The following is a 15,917-nucleotide window of genomic DNA, read 5'->3' as shown; positions in this document are numbered from 1 at the left end:
TTCCTCAGTGTACCTACAAACACGATGGTACCTACTCATGTCAAACGGGAAAGGTTGAGAAGCTCTGCACTAGGGGGTCCTGCTTTCCATCTCTGGATGCTAGTACCCACTCCACCCTGGCCAGGATTTCATATAGATCTTTGTAGATGGACTGGAAGGAGCCTTACCTTTTCTGACCCTTGGAGTCTCTGGTCCTAGAGAGTCGCGGCCCTGCGGTTGCCCGGAGGCCACCTCGTCGAAACTCTGCCATCCCGGGTGCATCAGTGTTGAAATTTCCTGACTGAGTTCTTCGGATTCTGTGTGGAGAGGCATCCATGGAGACTGTCAGGGGACAGTCTGCAAGCACGAAGTCACTGCACCCCCTCCTACACAGGGCTACGCAAGACAGACCTAGAACTCTTGATGGCTCTGCCTCCTAGTGCCTCCCCAGAGGTCAAGGATCATGACCTGAGACAAGCTCCTTGGCCAGATCCAAGCCTCAGAGGCCAGATCCTGCCTCTAGGATTTTGCCTACTCCCCATGGGCATCAAGGTTAAGGCTGATGCCTGGTAGGAGGCCCCAGTCTTCAAAGATTTCTCAAGACGCAGACTGACCCCTAAGAAGGAAGAACTTGGTCTCATCCATGTGTCTGTCCTAAAGCACATGTGGTGTAAGCTGCAGAGAATGTGTTCAGGGTCTGAGGGATGGGTGGGATGGATGCCTGGAATGAATGACATGTAAGGCAAGAGGCTATATTTAATAGATGCCTTTCATAGTTCTCCTTCTCTGGGCCCTAAAAAATAACTTGAATTCTTCTCTCTAAACATGACAACTTTGTTTTCACTGCTGTCCCAACATTTAATTGAACAAGGGTTTACGCAGACTCTTTGGCCAGTCAAGAAGAAGAGTAATTCCCAGGAATATAATTATGATCATCACCACCAACTTACTTTCCCCAGAATTTCTTGATGCCTTTGGGACTCCGTTTACCATCTGGTGTCAGGGGAGACTGGGGGCCCGACTCAGTACCAGATGACGTGGATGAGAGGTCATTGGCCATGGCAGTGTCGTCCCAACCACTTTCTGTGTCTCCTGAGATTGAAAGAATGTAATGATGTGTGAATGAGAGGAAGGGACACACCCTCTAGAAACCTTCTCCCGGAAGCCTAGGCCATCTTCCAGGGAGAGTTGGGAGGAGTCTGCCCAGCTCTGCCTTTAGGGCAGAACTTTACATCAGGACCTCAGTAGAGGCTCATGCACTGTCCAGGTTCTGGCTCTGAGGAATCAGTGAGCTTAAGGTTTCAAATCTTGGTGAGCTAATGTTTTCGAATTCTAAGGGTTTTGGGTCCCAGTACTGGTAGGTAACTCCAACAAGGAGCTTGCTCTCTTTTCCCCAGGGGAGATGCGGACATGCAGGCAGGAGGGGGACCTGCTGACTGTTCGGGAGGGGAGGGTGTCAGGGTAGGGAAGCAGGGGCTTTCTCACTCTCCACCTCACCTGGAAGGGTACAGTACCTAATACAGGGGCACTGACACTCCGGCCGCGATCTCCAGCCAACCAAGAAGCAGAGAAGCCACATGAAGAAGCAAGAGAGGCCAAAGTCCAGCCCACCAGAGTTATAGGGAAGCAAAGAAATAAACAAAAGAGTCATCGAGCAAGAGAGAAAAACTCAAACAGAAAGAAAAAAAAATCCCACGAGGAAGGATAGAGGGAAAGGTGACTGAGCTCGGCCCACAGGGTCAGCGCAGTGAGGAGGCCTCATGTGAGGGGACCAAATGCTCCTGGTGCCACTTCCTGGCAGGCTGAGGGATCCACATGCAGGGAGAGGGAGGGAGAGTAGCAGGGACTGAATATACTGGGCCACACGCAGCTCTTGTGCGGGTGCTGGGCTCACTTAGATCAGACTAGAATAGTCTGAAGCTGCTGCAAGTGCATAGTCTGAGTGTCACGAGGACATTCTCCATACTCATCCAAGGGCTTATCTGGAGTTCCTGCAGCCAAAGGCAGAACTGGCCAAGGGAAGAAGCCAACACCTGGGCTGGGACAGGGAAGAGCCAGGGATGAGAAGTCAGGGGTAGGAAGAGCTTTGCCTGGACCAGAACATTCCTTCCTGGGCCACACTGGTCTGCTGCTGTTCAGAAAAGATAGCCTATGATACATGAAAAGCAGCAAAACCCTCCATGGTTTCAAGTCCTAAACACCAAAAGGATCCCTGTGGACTGACATCCTTGCCCACTGGCCACTGCCTCCATTTCTCTAAGGAAATGCTCTCCCTTGGAAGAGTGCATAATATCATCCTATTGGTAATAGGGAGGCTGCAGAGAGGAAGGCAGAGACAGGAGAGAGAGGATCAGGACAACAGAGGAAGGAAGAGTGAGGGACAGGAAGCAGGGAACAGGGTGTCTAAAGAGGAGGGAAAAGAGGAATGATGGGAAGGCAGGAAGGGGTCAAGAAAGGAGAAATTGAAAAAGAAGGAAAAATAGAGTGGACTACTTGCAGCTGGAAAAAAATGAGGGTGGGCACACACCCTAGTTTTCTGGGGCTCTAAAGCGTTTACTGAAGGAAACAGAGCACCAGTCAGTGAGCCATCATCTCTGAAAGCGGGACCTCCCTGAGGGACGACTTGTCCCATCTACCCCACCCCCACCATTCTCCAATTGTGGGCTCAGTGGTGGGCACAGGGATCTTGTGCAATAATCGGAAATGCTAAGGCTGCTGCTCCGGGGCTGCCAGCCCAGGGGCCTGGACACTCACTCAGCTTCGGCAGGCTGCTCCCTGCCGGGTCAGGCTGGGAGGCAGTGGAAGTAGATTTGGCAGCCTCTCCATTGGGCATGGCTCCTGAAAGCTTCCCAGGTAATGTGGGGTATTTTTGCTCTACCAGGAAAGGACTGTCCTATGGGAAGAGGAGAGAGAGAGATGCTGAATTAGCCGTCAGTCTCAGACCCATCCTAGTTAGGAAATCTTTGGATGCAGGAAGCACTCCCTGTTCTCCAAGAGCCATTTTTCACTCAGGCTGACTCAAAGACACCTCAAAGATCATTTAGTCTAGGACAGGAAAGGGGACCAGAGTTCCGAGAAAGGAAGAAACTTCCCCAAGGCCACACGGTGAGATAGGGACAGAGTCAAGCCTAAATCCAGAGCTGCCTGCAACTAGCTCTAAGCAGGAAGTGAGGCGTCTTGCAAAGGAAGACACTGCCATTTAGCCTGCTGCTCAGAAGCCCAATGAACTGACAGCCATGAACTACCCTTTGAGTTCTTTGAATATATAAATCAGAATTCTAATCAAACTATACCTATTGCTTCATTACATATTTATATTATATAATATTACACATTATATATTAATTTTATTTATGGATTATGATAATAGTTATTTTGAAAAACATCAGGTTAAGGCAAATTCAGAAGATATGCGCACTCTTGGGGAGATGACAACAGGAAACAGGCCAGAGAGCTACATGCTCACACAGAGGTCCCTTAGGAACTTGGGATCAGAGTTTGCAGTGCAAGGGGCCCTGTGCTCAGACCCTGGACGTGAAAGGGTCCCAAAGAAAGAAGTCGATGTAAAGGGGAAGAGGAACTGCACTTACTCGGTCAAGAAGGATATAATGGCCCCTCAACCCCAGTGGAATGCATTTGAGTGAAAATAAGAGAGAAATTGAAGTAACATTACCGAGGGAATCAACTGTGGATCACTTGATTGGACCCAGAGGAAAAGTAACACGAAAGACAAAACCAATTTCAAAACTGACAAGTCAAAAAAGTCATAGGAGGTTTCAGTGACTGAGGTATCTTTTGAAGTCTCATTTAGTAAAGAGCCCAGTGCCCAATAAATTTCTGAATTCAGTTTGTTTATAAATGCCTGTCCTAGAAATTGTTTGAAATCCAACTCATTCGCTGAACACGGAGTACTAACCCCCTCTTAAGCTCAGAAAGGAGAGACATGGGAAAAGTAGACTAAATTCTCAAGGAATTCTGAAAAAACTGGCTAGTGAAGTAGAAATAATCAGATCCTTGAAAGATGGAGACTACACAGTTTTTAAGTTCATGATGACTCATGAGGTCAAGATTGGACCTGATCAGACATGTGGCTAAGAATGCCAAATGCTAGTCCATGCACCAGCTGCTTCATAATCACCTGGGACACTTACAAAAACCATATAAATTGCCAGGTTCCACCTGATCCTACAAATCAGCCCCCCTGGGAGTCTGTATTTTTATCAAGCATTTCAGATTACTCTGATGCACAGTCAGACCCAGGAATCACTGACTGTAGGGAAGGCAGCATTCAAAAAGCTACAGGACTGAAGGGCATGACTCCACATTCGATGTTATACAGGAAGTACGGCAGAGAGGAAGGGCTCTCAAAAACAGATTTCCGGTTGAGTCATCCCACATGCCCACCTAAGACAGGGCAGAGACCACCAAGGCCACCGAAGTGGGCTGCCCTGGAAGCTCGCTGAGGAGCTGAGATGTAAAGAGGGCAGTACCTAATCCAAGGATGGGCTTCAAAAGGTGGCCCAGACCTGTAAGAAAGACAGAACAGAAAAACAGAAGGAACTGAGGGCAACAGAAAGGGCTCTTCGCTCTGTTCAGCCCAGAAGAAAAGCTGGAAAGGAAGGACTCACTGCCGGAGAAGGTCGTGCAATGTCAGGACGTGACACAGAGGAATCAGAAATGCTTGGATCCAGGTCTGCTTCTGCTTCCCCAAGAAGAATAAGCCTGGTTATAGGGAAATGGAAACCCCAGCCAGAGAGCAGCATGTAACTGATGACCCAGCTGCCCTAACTTAGCACAGAGAGAGTCAGCACAACAGAGTAGGAACAGCACAGGCTTTGCATCAGACCGATTGAGGCAAAACTCTTTCTCTTTAGCCTCTCAGAACCTCTGTATTATTGTTTCTAAATAGGGAACAACAATTCCTGCCTCGGGCCTAACACACGAGGACAGCACATAAATAGAGGCACAAAAAATATCCTGTGCCCAGGGCCTGGAGTGACAGCAATGACTACAAGAGCAGTCCCCAGATGAAGGAAGGCACAGGTCAGACCCCATCTAGAATGTCACATTCAAGTGTGGTCCAGGGCACAAGTTAGAGGAGACATTGAGAAACCAGTGCTGATCCTAAGGACCCTGGATAGAAACTGTAAAGGCTTGTGATCTGTGCACATGAGAAGAGGATGTTTAACTCAGAGAGGGCCAGAGAAACTTAAATTCTAGAGCTGGGAGGAGCAGGGCAGACTGACTTATTGCATGGGCTCCCGAGGGAGAGCCAGGATCAGCAGATGTACATTTTAGGGAAGTCCAGAGACGTATCGAATAGACAGAGGTGGAAAAGAATACAGGGGGTATCTTACAATGGAACGAGCTCTCAGGCCCACAAAGCAAGGGCCGGACACCAACGTTAGGGACGCTGCAGAAAGATTCTTGCACCTGTGGCTGAGTGCACTCCCGTGTTTTTTAACCACAACACATCAGCACAGAAAGGATGAGAGCTGTCATATTCCTCTAATTGTATGCTGAGATCATAATATCCCCCTTCCCAGCAATCAGATCTACACTGCCTTGTTAAAGATGAATTTCTCTGAGCCTATAAAATGGAGGAGATAAGAATAAATCCTACCCCACAGATAATGGAGGTGAAAGCACATTACACAGCTGGGTGCACATGTGAAGAAAATGGGAGAAGAAGTTTTGTCTTTCCTCTTGCTGTCTTACCCCCTACAGTTAACGTATTTTAAAGGTACAAAAGCTCTAACTCATCAAATGAAAACACTCTAGCAAACAATGCAACCAGAAATACGTGACAGGGACATGCAGGTAATATACCTTGGGTTCTACCACTGGGGAGAGTTGGTTCCCATCGACAGACTGTGGAATGGCAAGAAGGATGTCAATTATGTGGAGAGAAAGAGACCTGTGTTAGTCACAAACAACAACTCAGGACCCCCTGCCTGCTTAAATCTACAAGGCTCATCCCCTCCCTCCCCATCTTTATGCCAGGGAACCAATATCCATGAAGGAAACACAGCCCACATCATGGACGGATGCCCAGGGCAGCTGCCAGCAGTCTAATGGGGGGAGCAAGAGGCACGTGACGATGGGAGCAAAGACACTGAATGGGCCCGTGGCTCTGCCGGCTCCAGCCTTTATGGTGTTCCATTGTATCATGAGGGCTGGTGCACTGCTAGAGACCAGAGACTGTGCCGCAGGTCTCAGTGAAGGGGCTCTGTCAGGGCGGGACTCCTTGGTCTCCAACGACCTCGCTCAAGACCCTGCGACCCTCCCTCCAGCACGGGGGTATTGACTGCTCTTGTAGTCATTGCTGTCACTCCAGGCCATGGGCACAGGATATTTTTTGTGCCTCTATTTATGTGCTGTCTTCGTGTGTTAGGCCTGAGGCAGCCATTGATCAATGGCTACCCCCTATAAGTGGCGACAAAGCCCTCCTCATATCTTTCTAGACTCTCAAAAAAGCTTCCTCTCTCCATCCTGTAAATCATTCCATAACTCGCTCCTGTGATCATCTCCTGTATCCACATTACTTCCTCATTCAAAATCTCTGCAAGGCTTCCCAGTGCTCTGGGGATACAGGGCCGGTATTCAAGACCCTCTCAGGCTTGAACTGATTCCTGGCTCTGAACTTACCTCTTCCTGCTCCCCACCACTTCCCAAACCTGCCTGTGCCTGCCTCACCATCTTCTCTTGCCAGCTCCAGGCAGCATTTCCTGACTTGCCCTGCTCTGGGATGCCTTGGGCTGCACCTGACTGGTTTTCTCAAAATCTTCATGTAATTCCTGCCTCCCCATCAACTTTATAAAACCCTCTACAAAGTAGGGAGCAGGACCTCTCCTGTATATCTCAGCACTGCTGGGCACAAAGAAGTAACTCGGTAATCTTTACGGATAGACATGGGCTGACCTTATCCACAGATTCACTTCTCAGGTCTTCTAGACTACAAGAGAGTTTTTTCTGAGCCCTGGAAAAACACAAAAGAAAGTGAAGAAACAGTTACTAGAAAGGAGGTATATGGTATCTATCGTTCATGCAGAGTTTATTCCAAATGTTTAACCAGGAGTCTCTTAAGTGGGCTTAGGGTCAAGGTCAGGAAAAAAACCACACTCTCCTCATAACTGTTACACATGAGATGAGGCTGGCGCATCTTGGGGGAATAGTCTGGTCTGACAATGTGTTGGCGAGGGCATGAGAGCATCACTTAATTCCAAATCAGAAGTCCTTGGCATTCCTTGAAAATCTAGAATACACTCAATTCGAGCCTCAGTGGGAGCTGACTGTTGTGTGGTCGTAAAAGAAGACTCGCAGTCAAAAGAGAGGAAAGGTGCCAACACTGCCTTGTCTGTGAGCCTAAGAGTAATCCAGGGAGGAGGGAGCTGCGCCACCTCAGAGTGGAGACGAGCACATCAGCCTCCACAGCTCCAAAGCATCACCTGCGAGGATTCTCCAACCCTCTGCTCTGGCTCTGTACGCCCTGACTAATCTGCTCAGAGGGATTTACTTTCTCATGGGCTGTTTTGCAGAGAAGGGCACCAATTAGATAGAGAACAGACAATATCACCAGTGGTCACAAGGGTTACCTTGCGATAAGTCTCCTTGGCAGTGATATTTCTCAGTTTATACGAATAAATCAGTATCTGGTAGTACATTAGTCTCTTGTGAGTCTGGTCAGTATGAGTTACTCAATGTTGACTTCCTCCTGAGTGAACGCGTAAACCAAATTTCTTATTCTACAAAATTAACTGGGCAAGTGTTCTCTTGTACACTGCCATACTTCTCTAGGGCTAAAGGCTCAGGGGAACAATGGCTCTCTGGAAAGTGGGGTTCTGAGAGTGTAGGAGCTCTAGAGACTCAGCACTATTCTGGGGAAGCTTCCATCATGCTTATGACCATCTTTTTCAGACACCCTGGCTGAAAGGCAGCCTGTTCCTGGCGGTGGAGCCTCCATATCTCCATTACAGGGGGCCTACCTTGGAAATGAGTTTGAAAATACTGACATAGGGAACTAGAAATAGGTTCATTTTAGAGGGAACCAGTGGCAGCCAAATGACTCCATAGGCCGGCCCATTATAAGTTCATTGCCGTGTGAAGCCTCCCCAACACAAATGGTCCAACTTCCCTGTAGGAGAGATGACTCCCCTTAGATGGCCTGGATTGTCACAGGGCTAGAATCACCCTGAGACCAGGAAGCCTCCTTCCAGAGAGGCTGAGAGAAACAACAGACACACGGCACAGGATGCTCTCAGCTCCAAGGAGCCACTGGAGGGCACAGACACGTTGCAGCCACCTCTACTTTGAGGCTCCAACCTCTGGCTAGATCTCTTCTCAGTGACTATGACCCAGACCTTCAGCCTGGGTCCCTGGAAGGGACTCTGCGGCCAGGGAAGGTAGGCATGGTTCATGAGTGCTCCATGGTTTGGGCCCCACTGTGGTCACTGCTGGGGCCTGGAGTGATGCCCTGACAATGGAAGGGTGGGTGTGCGCAGGACATGGTGGCCATGCTCACCACACACGGCCAGTCCCTGCCATGTCAGGACCCCGAGAGGAGCCTGAGGGCACAGTGGCTCCAGGGAAATGCTCGGGCCTCCTACCTGGTTTCCAGTGATTTCTGCGGTAGTGGAGGTGGCCCCACTGTGGGAGAACTACATCTTGGAGGCATCTGCACCAGAAACAAAGGAGTCACTGTAGAAGACGGTTACTGTGTGGAGACCCCCCACATCCTTTCCCCTTCTTTGGACGATTCCTCTTGAGGAGTTACATTTCTGCCCCTGGGTACAGTCACGGTGGCTATGTCAATACAGGTGGTTTGCTCTTTCAAGATGCCAAGGAGGTGGGCATAGTGAACAACCTGGGCCAACCTGTCTCTCCTTCTTGGGCCTATGTTCACATCCTGGAAGTAGAGCCCTGAGACCGGAGTCCCTGGGGCTCTGGCCGCCCCTACCCTTTCTGAGCTTGGTTCTTCAGCTTGCCTTTCATTCAGTGAGCAACTGCACACACTTTCAAAAACCTTCTTTTTTAGCGTAGGTTAGCCAGAGTAGTTTGCAATGAGCAACACTGCGATTGACATAGTCACTCAACAAACAGGAGCAAAATCTACTGCCTGCCAGGTTCTGTGCTAGGTCTGGAGCAAGCACTTCCCACACCAGGGAGGCAGATAAATTAATTAGGATAAAAGATCAATGTAACATGTGCTATGGCACTGATACCTAGAACATAATATGGGGATACAGGGGAGAGAGAATACTTCTCATTGGTGGGAAGGTTAGGAAGGCTTCAGAGGGGAGAGCACTCGAGCTGAATCTTGAGGAATGAGAAGGGCTTGGCAAAAAGGCAAGAAAGGCAAGAGCATTACAGGCGGAGTGAACACGAGCTAATGGTGGTATATAAGGACACAGTCTGGTGTCTTCAGCGCTGCACTAACTGCAAAGACCACCTCTTTTCTCTAGAGCCCAGTACCTTTTTGGGCCACTACAGGAAGAACCCTGGCATTATAATACAGTTGTTAAAAGCCTGGGCTTTTTGGTCAGATAGACCTGTGTTGAATTCCAGGTTCTGCTATCCACTTGCTACGTGACCAAGAGCAGATTACTTACCCTCTCTGAGCCTCAGCTTCACCACAATAAAATAAGGATCCCAATGGGGTGTCATGAGGTGTAAACGAAGTGAGCTATGAACAGTGCTCATCACAGCGCCCACGCAGAGGTACCGAGCGTCAGTTACTGCTATTTTATTATTGTGAGCAATCTGGAATGCTTGTTCTGATGTGATAACGGGGTCACTTGGTGACACTTTTTCTCTCCCCTTAATTAAAAAGGTTGAGCTGGACCACAAAGATCCTTTTCAGTTTGACCATTCTGGAGTTTCACAAACCTTTTAGATTCTGGGCTGAAGCCCCTTCTCCACGTTAGATCTGTATCTATGAGTTTATTTGCTATTAGTATCTAGCCTATGTCCAGAGAGATGCAAATAATAGGATCAAATTTTAAACAAGCAAAAGAGAAAGAAAATCTGTATGCTGGTTACAGCGGCTGGAGGGGATGTCTGAGAACTAGGCGTGGACCACTTCAAGAGCCGCAGTGCTCTCTCTAATTGAGGAAGACACACTCATTCATTCAGCAAATATTTGTTGAATTCTACTGGGAATCAGGCATTATTGCAGACCCTGCAGAAATAGTGGTAAAAAAACGAACACCACCTTTGGTCTGTGCTTACCTTCCAGAGAGGAAAGACAAAAAAAAAAAAAATAAGCAACTGTATTAAAAAAGAAAATTCCTATCCTTGAAAGGCCAGTATCCACTATGCTGTCCTTGTCGACCAGATGACAGGCCCTTTCCACCTCAATTCTCTCCCCAAGGCCTCTGGGGCAACTCTATTGATTTAACTTTTCACCTGTCAAGATTTATACCTGACAGGTACCTGCGAGATTCTCCCTCAGCCTCAGCATAAGCTCCTAGGGCCTCCTGAAACCCCACAGCATGGATGGAAACAGCACCTCTGGCTTAAATAAGTCTTCAGGGCCTTTATTTGCAGTGTTCCACTTTCTGAAACTTCCTTCCAGTTCTTCCTCATTGATTGAGAGAGTTCTTTCTGAAGGCCCTGAAAGCATCAATGCAGAGGATGATCACCACCATATGATTTGTTTAGAAACCTGTAATTGTACCACAAAACCCTAACATTGTTTCCCAAAAAAACACAAAAGGGACATTAAGAGTGTAATTCGGAACATTTTTCAGGGCAGTGGAGCAGGGACTGCCTTAAGGGTCATCTCAAGGTGAAAGCTCATGTGGAACAGAGAGACGGTACCCCCTAGTATTCCTCTCCAACCTTCTCATTCCTTGGCCACAGGCAATCAGGCTCCAACTTGACCCAAAGGATTAGAGAAAACATTGCTGCAATGTGGGTGTGTGAGGCCAGAAGTGGCCCTGGGTGCCGACCAGTCAGTCATAACCCAGGCTGGGACTCCGCTTCTCCCCAAGATGAGGCAGAAACTCAGCCAGAAGCCAGAAATCAGAGATTGCTGAATACCCTCAAAGCAGCCCTCTCCCATGTAACATCTGCTTCCCGGAATCTGTGATGAGAGCCTAGGTCAATGGCCTGAACAAGGCAGGCAGCCTGGCATATGCCCCACCAGGCCCATAAGACTAACGCTGCATGCGTGTTGCATCCAGTCTGGGCAGCAGACATAAACACATACAGTTCTCCCTGCCCTGTGACTTCCTGTGGGGACCCAGGTACCCAGAGACTCCAAGAAGATCCCAAAGCACTTGGAACCTACTGGGGGAGCTTGTAGATTCTCTGGGAGGCAGACAAGATCTAATCCCCAATGAGGGTACTGAACTGATTTGCAATCCAGGTTTGACCACACTGACTGAATCTGAGGGCTTTCCTGGGAAGATACAGAGAAAATCTTCAAGGGTAGGGATTCCCAAGGGCTCAAGTTGAAGGCTTTATTTTCTTGGTGATCTGGATAGTCCCTGGGAGTTCTGAACTGCCTGCCATTTAAAATTTTTGGAAATCAACAGCTGCCAATTTGCCACTATCCAGAACAGTCTAACCAGCTCCATTCTCCAGCAGAGAATCTTCTCCAAACGAAGATGAAGAATCTTCCGGCAGGACTGCCCCTAGATTTAATACAGCAGATGGAATGAATGTCTTTGGGAGAAAATGGTAGGCTCCCCCTTGCTCTTACCTTGAGTTACCATCACAATCTCCTTCACCCTTCGGTACTGGTTTAACAGCCCTGTAAGTTCCTCTATCCGACGGTCCTGTCACAGTGCGAGAAGCATATGTCAACACCACCACTGCCACCTCAGGTGATTTCATTTTGGGGCCCAGGCTATGTTCTGGGCACAGTGAGAAGAAATGCTGTGTGGAACAATGGAGTGTTCCAAAAGGAAACACAGTGTCCAGGCCCCTTCCTGGAGCCTGGGTTCTCAGTGGTCTGCTTCCTAGGCAGCTGCAGGCAGCACTCTTGCATCTACCTGAAGGCTATCAGTCCAGCTCTCAGCCATAAAACAATCCCTGCTGGACGTTGCCTTCAAGGGGCTTACACATTTCCAGAAGGAGGAAACTCACTGTCTCCCTACGCTCCTGAGGTAGCCATTGAAATTTGCCTCCTGATCTGGGCGTTGCCCTCTGGAGCTACACTCATAAAAAGACTCAGATAAAGCTGTTGTACATATTGCAATATCCTCACCTGTTCCTTAGGAGTCTGAGGTTCCTTCTACAACAGAGGAAATTCCTAGAGGGGATTATTTCCTTTAGCAAAGGCCTAGGGACTTGGGAGGCCACACAGATTTTCACGTTAGACAAAGTTAGGTGTGAATCTTGGCCCTGTCATCTACTGTCACCCAACCTTGGGCAAAATTACTTAAGCACTTTGAGTCTCAGTTTCCCCAATTAAAATGCAGGGTTGTGATCCTCACAGTTGATATGAGGTGCTCTATAGTCACAGAGGCAGCTGTTTTATGATTATGCAGGAAGAATGTCAATTATGCAAAGAATATATGAAGACACAGTAAACTGAAACACTGCATGCTGCCCAGTGTCCCTATGATGGGTCTATCACTAGATCGTGCACTTGGGAGATTGGTGGACTGTTCTTGAGTTTTTCCAGGAGTCTAAGCAGCAGCTATGACATTGGCAGTAACCACAGTGGTATTTTTTTCCTCACACCAGCACAGACGGGCACAGCCTTAATTTGCCTTTGGGAGATTCCATTTAGGCAAAGTTCCCAGGCATCAAAGCCAAGAACAAGTGGCTGAGCCAAGTCTCTGGTAGACAAAGGCTGTTCTTCTGACACATCCCTGAGCCAGTGGCCTGATGGGCATGGCCCTGTCCAAAATATCAGAGACAAGCAGGGACCAAACAGAGCCAAGGATGTCAGCAGGGAAAGGACAGGGCTGCCCAATGACCGTCTTACCTTATCTTCATTGGCAACAAGCAAAGTTTCCATTCCCATTTTCAGACGTTGAATTTCTTGGTCTAAAAGAATTTAGGTGTAGAAAGAATCACTTACATAAATGCAGACAACTATCCCCACATGCTAAGATGTGAAGACTTTCCATGTGAATAAATTGACATGGTCTCCTTTATGTCTTTAAAGAACCCATGATGGTGTCTGACATAGAGTCAGTCTCATGAAATATTTGTTGGAATACCCAATGAAGGGACCTAATATTTTGCCTTCTCTTTATAGACATTTGTGGGAAAAATCAAAATGCCATTTGCTCAAAAGTGACACAGAAAAACCCCCAAATATTTCACAACCAACAGCTCACATGAAAACAAACATTCATCCTTTATAACTTGAGTAGGCATATACCTGGGCTGCTAACTAGTTTTAGGGAAAATCATAAAGTCCCATGGATTGTAGCAGAGGAGAATTTAAAATAAGGGGAAAAAAGTCTACAGCTGAACACAGACTGGAAAAGTGACTATGTAAAAGGGTTGGATGCTTGGCCTAATTTAGAGGTATAGTCAGAATTGACTAACAAATCTTTAGATGCATCTATAAATATATTAAAACAAGCCCTACGGTTAAGGAAAACAATCTTATTTCATCATAAACCTAAAGAACTTCCCTATGGGATGAGGGATCTGTGTCAGTCTGTGGTGAACAACACATGGCATTCTCTCACTTTAGACTCAACAAGGACTCTCTTGACTTCTTCCCAAACTAGTCTAGTGAGTCAGGTCAAAGGCCAATGCTGAAAGGAGCTGGAGGTCATTCTACCAAATATTTGTAGGTCTAGAAATTGGCACATAGTTAAGTTTTCCCAAAAGGACCTACACCCATCCCCAAATTGGGTATTGCAAAAAGAGAATAAGATGCCTCGATAAAAAAGTACAGGAGAAAAGGGAACAGAAGTATAGGCACCCCATTTCCTTTTCGGATGCTTGCCACATCCAACAAGAATAGGAAGAACAGATTTATAGGCTTTGTGTGAATAGTTGTAGGGATTCATTTTCAGAGGAAAGCACGGATCAGCTCTGCAGCCCAGTTTGGGGTTAGGGGAAAGCCGTAAGCTCCAGATGAAGACTGGCAAACCTTGATGCTTTGGGCAAGACCCAACTGAGCAGCAAATGACAAAAAAAAAAAAAACCCAAACAAACAAAAAACAGCTCAAGAGATGTCTGATGATAGAATGGCATAGAGCCTGGAAGGCTTAGACTGTAAGGAAGCATGGGGTGCTGTGGGAAGTCTGCCTGGCCCAGAAGTCATGGCCTGGAGTGCTCTCTGGCACAGAGAGGCTAGAGTATCTTAGGGAGACCCAACTTCCACATTAGGCCCTGGAAGGTAGATGACACACTCAATGACCTAGAAAGACACTGAGAAAGGCTGAGCGATGGATGAGAATATTGGTCACTAATTTCCATCTCCAGCTTAAGCCATTGTTTCATGGCTATATGGTTTGCCATCTGAGTCAGGCATCCAAGCTAAGCAGTGCTGAAGCGAAGGCAAGACTCAGTAGTGGGGCCAACCCACAAGGCAACATAATCTCCCCCAGCTCTGCAGCCTGGTGGTAAGAGGAGAAGTTAGAAGGTGTGTCATCATTTTGTATACAAGGCAAATAGCTGTAAATATTAAATATGTGTTAAGAGTATTTGAGGATTTATCCTCTATTTTTAATCAGCAAGACTGGAACTCCTCAAGGACCATTCACTATTTTTTCATGTATTCAATAAATACTTCTTAGGAGCCTATCATGTGCCAAACACTGTGCTAGGCTCTGCGGATATGGTCTTAAACAAGACAGACACAGTTCCTGACCCAGAGTGAGGTCAGCAGTCTGTTCAAAGAGATCTCCCCAAATATAACACAGATAAATTATAAAAAGTGCTATGAAGGAAACAAAGAGTGCTCAGTTAGAGAAAAATAGGATTGGGGGCACCTACTTGAGGTAGGGTAGCCAGGAAAGGTCTTTCTGAGAGGTAACATTTAAGTTGAGATTCAAAGAATGAGAAATAACTGACTTGTTTCTGTAACCTTAGGGCCTTATACGAGAATCAGGCAGGGATCCATTAAATGACTGAATGAATTGCCACAGCCTCCCCTTTAGTGATGACACAAAAACAAATCCTTTCAATCAAGTGAAAGAGTAAAAACTCCAGAGGTGGCTGCACAGAGTTTCAATGATCAGACTGCATCCGAGAAAAGCCTTCGGAGCTGTCTTCTGGACAGGGCAGGGGTTCATGGCAATGATTCCGCAATAGAGCTGTGCTTTATGGGCCATTCACGCACACACATGCATGCATCCATTCACTTGGACATGTTCACATGCATACACATGTACATGCACATTAGCATGCCTACTCACACCGGCATACGCATACTCAATCATAGACACACAGAAGAGAGGGCCCAGGGGCCACTACATTCTGTCACAGTCAAGCTAGGTACCTTTTTCTGCATGGTTGCTGTGGAGAGCTGCAGTCCGGGAGAGCTGGCTGTGCAGACGCTCAATTTCTGCATCCTTCAGGGCCACCTGCTCTTGAAGCTGGGCTACCTCAGCCTGGAAGAACAACAGAGGATCCCTACTAACAGACCATGATAAAGTGCTTCAAATCAGAGCCCAGGACCAACGAGTCCTAGGACATGTTAGGAAGTTAGCAGCAGAGGTGCCAGAGGTCAGCAGTCAGAGGTGCTCACTACCCTCTCCACAAGGTGGAGCTCTGCCGAATGAACTCACTCTTCCTGGCCAATCTGGACCTGCCCATGGCGCTGGCCATCCACCTGCTTTTTCTCCTGCATCCTCTTACTTGACCAGGCTATTTCCCTGCCCTGATCTCTGAAGCCCAAACACCACTGAGATCCGAGGAGCTGGAATTGTGTGCTCCTCACACAATGGGAGGGCTGCCCTTGATCCAAAGATGGATATTCTCTTTCTGGGCATGGTCTTCCTTCTCCCAAGATATTCCTG

General features: G+C 47.6%; 1 protein-coding gene across 43 annotated transcripts in view; it reads right to left on the bottom strand.

Moving 5' to 3' along the window:
• PPFIBP2 (PPFIA binding protein 2) overlaps positions 1–15,917 on the bottom strand; it is a 147,587-nt gene that overhangs the window by 25,331 nt on the left and 106,339 nt on the right. For 23 of the 43 annotated variants that reach the window (XR_011495869.1, XR_011495870.1, XM_070490962.1 and 20 more), the window contains 11 exons: positions 15,398–15,509; positions 12,917–12,978; positions 11,684–11,759; positions 10,487–10,590; positions 8,586–8,653; positions 6,901–6,958; positions 5,809–5,850; positions 2,734–2,872; positions 1,494–1,526; positions 930–1,071; positions 168–296 (listed from right to left, as the gene is read on the bottom strand). Coding sequence is in view for 41 of the 43 variants with exons in the window: in XM_070490962.1 (XP_070347063.1) it covers positions 168–296; positions 930–1,071; positions 1,494–1,526; positions 2,734–2,872; positions 5,809–5,850; positions 6,901–6,958; positions 8,586–8,653; positions 10,487–10,590; positions 11,684–11,759; positions 12,917–12,978; positions 15,398–15,509 (965 nt within the window). In the remaining 2 variants the exon portion in view is untranslated. The remainder of the gene's footprint in view (positions 1–167; positions 297–929; positions 1,072–1,493; positions 1,527–2,733; positions 2,873–5,808; positions 5,851–6,900; positions 6,959–8,585; positions 8,654–10,486; positions 10,591–11,683; positions 11,760–12,916; positions 12,979–15,397; positions 15,510–15,917) is intronic. The other 20 variants (XM_070490963.1, XM_070490967.1, XM_070490973.1 and 17 more) reach the window with 3 other exon arrangements.

Source organism: Equus asinus, chromosome 20 (genome assembly GCF_041296235.1).
Source record: "Equus asinus isolate D_3611 breed Donkey chromosome 20, EquAss-T2T_v2, whole genome shotgun sequence".
Lineage (NCBI taxonomy): Eukaryota > Metazoa > Chordata > Mammalia > Perissodactyla > Equidae > Equus > Equus asinus.
Note: the sequence above shows the minus strand (reverse complement) of the source record. Positions and strands in the feature narration are given on the sequence as shown.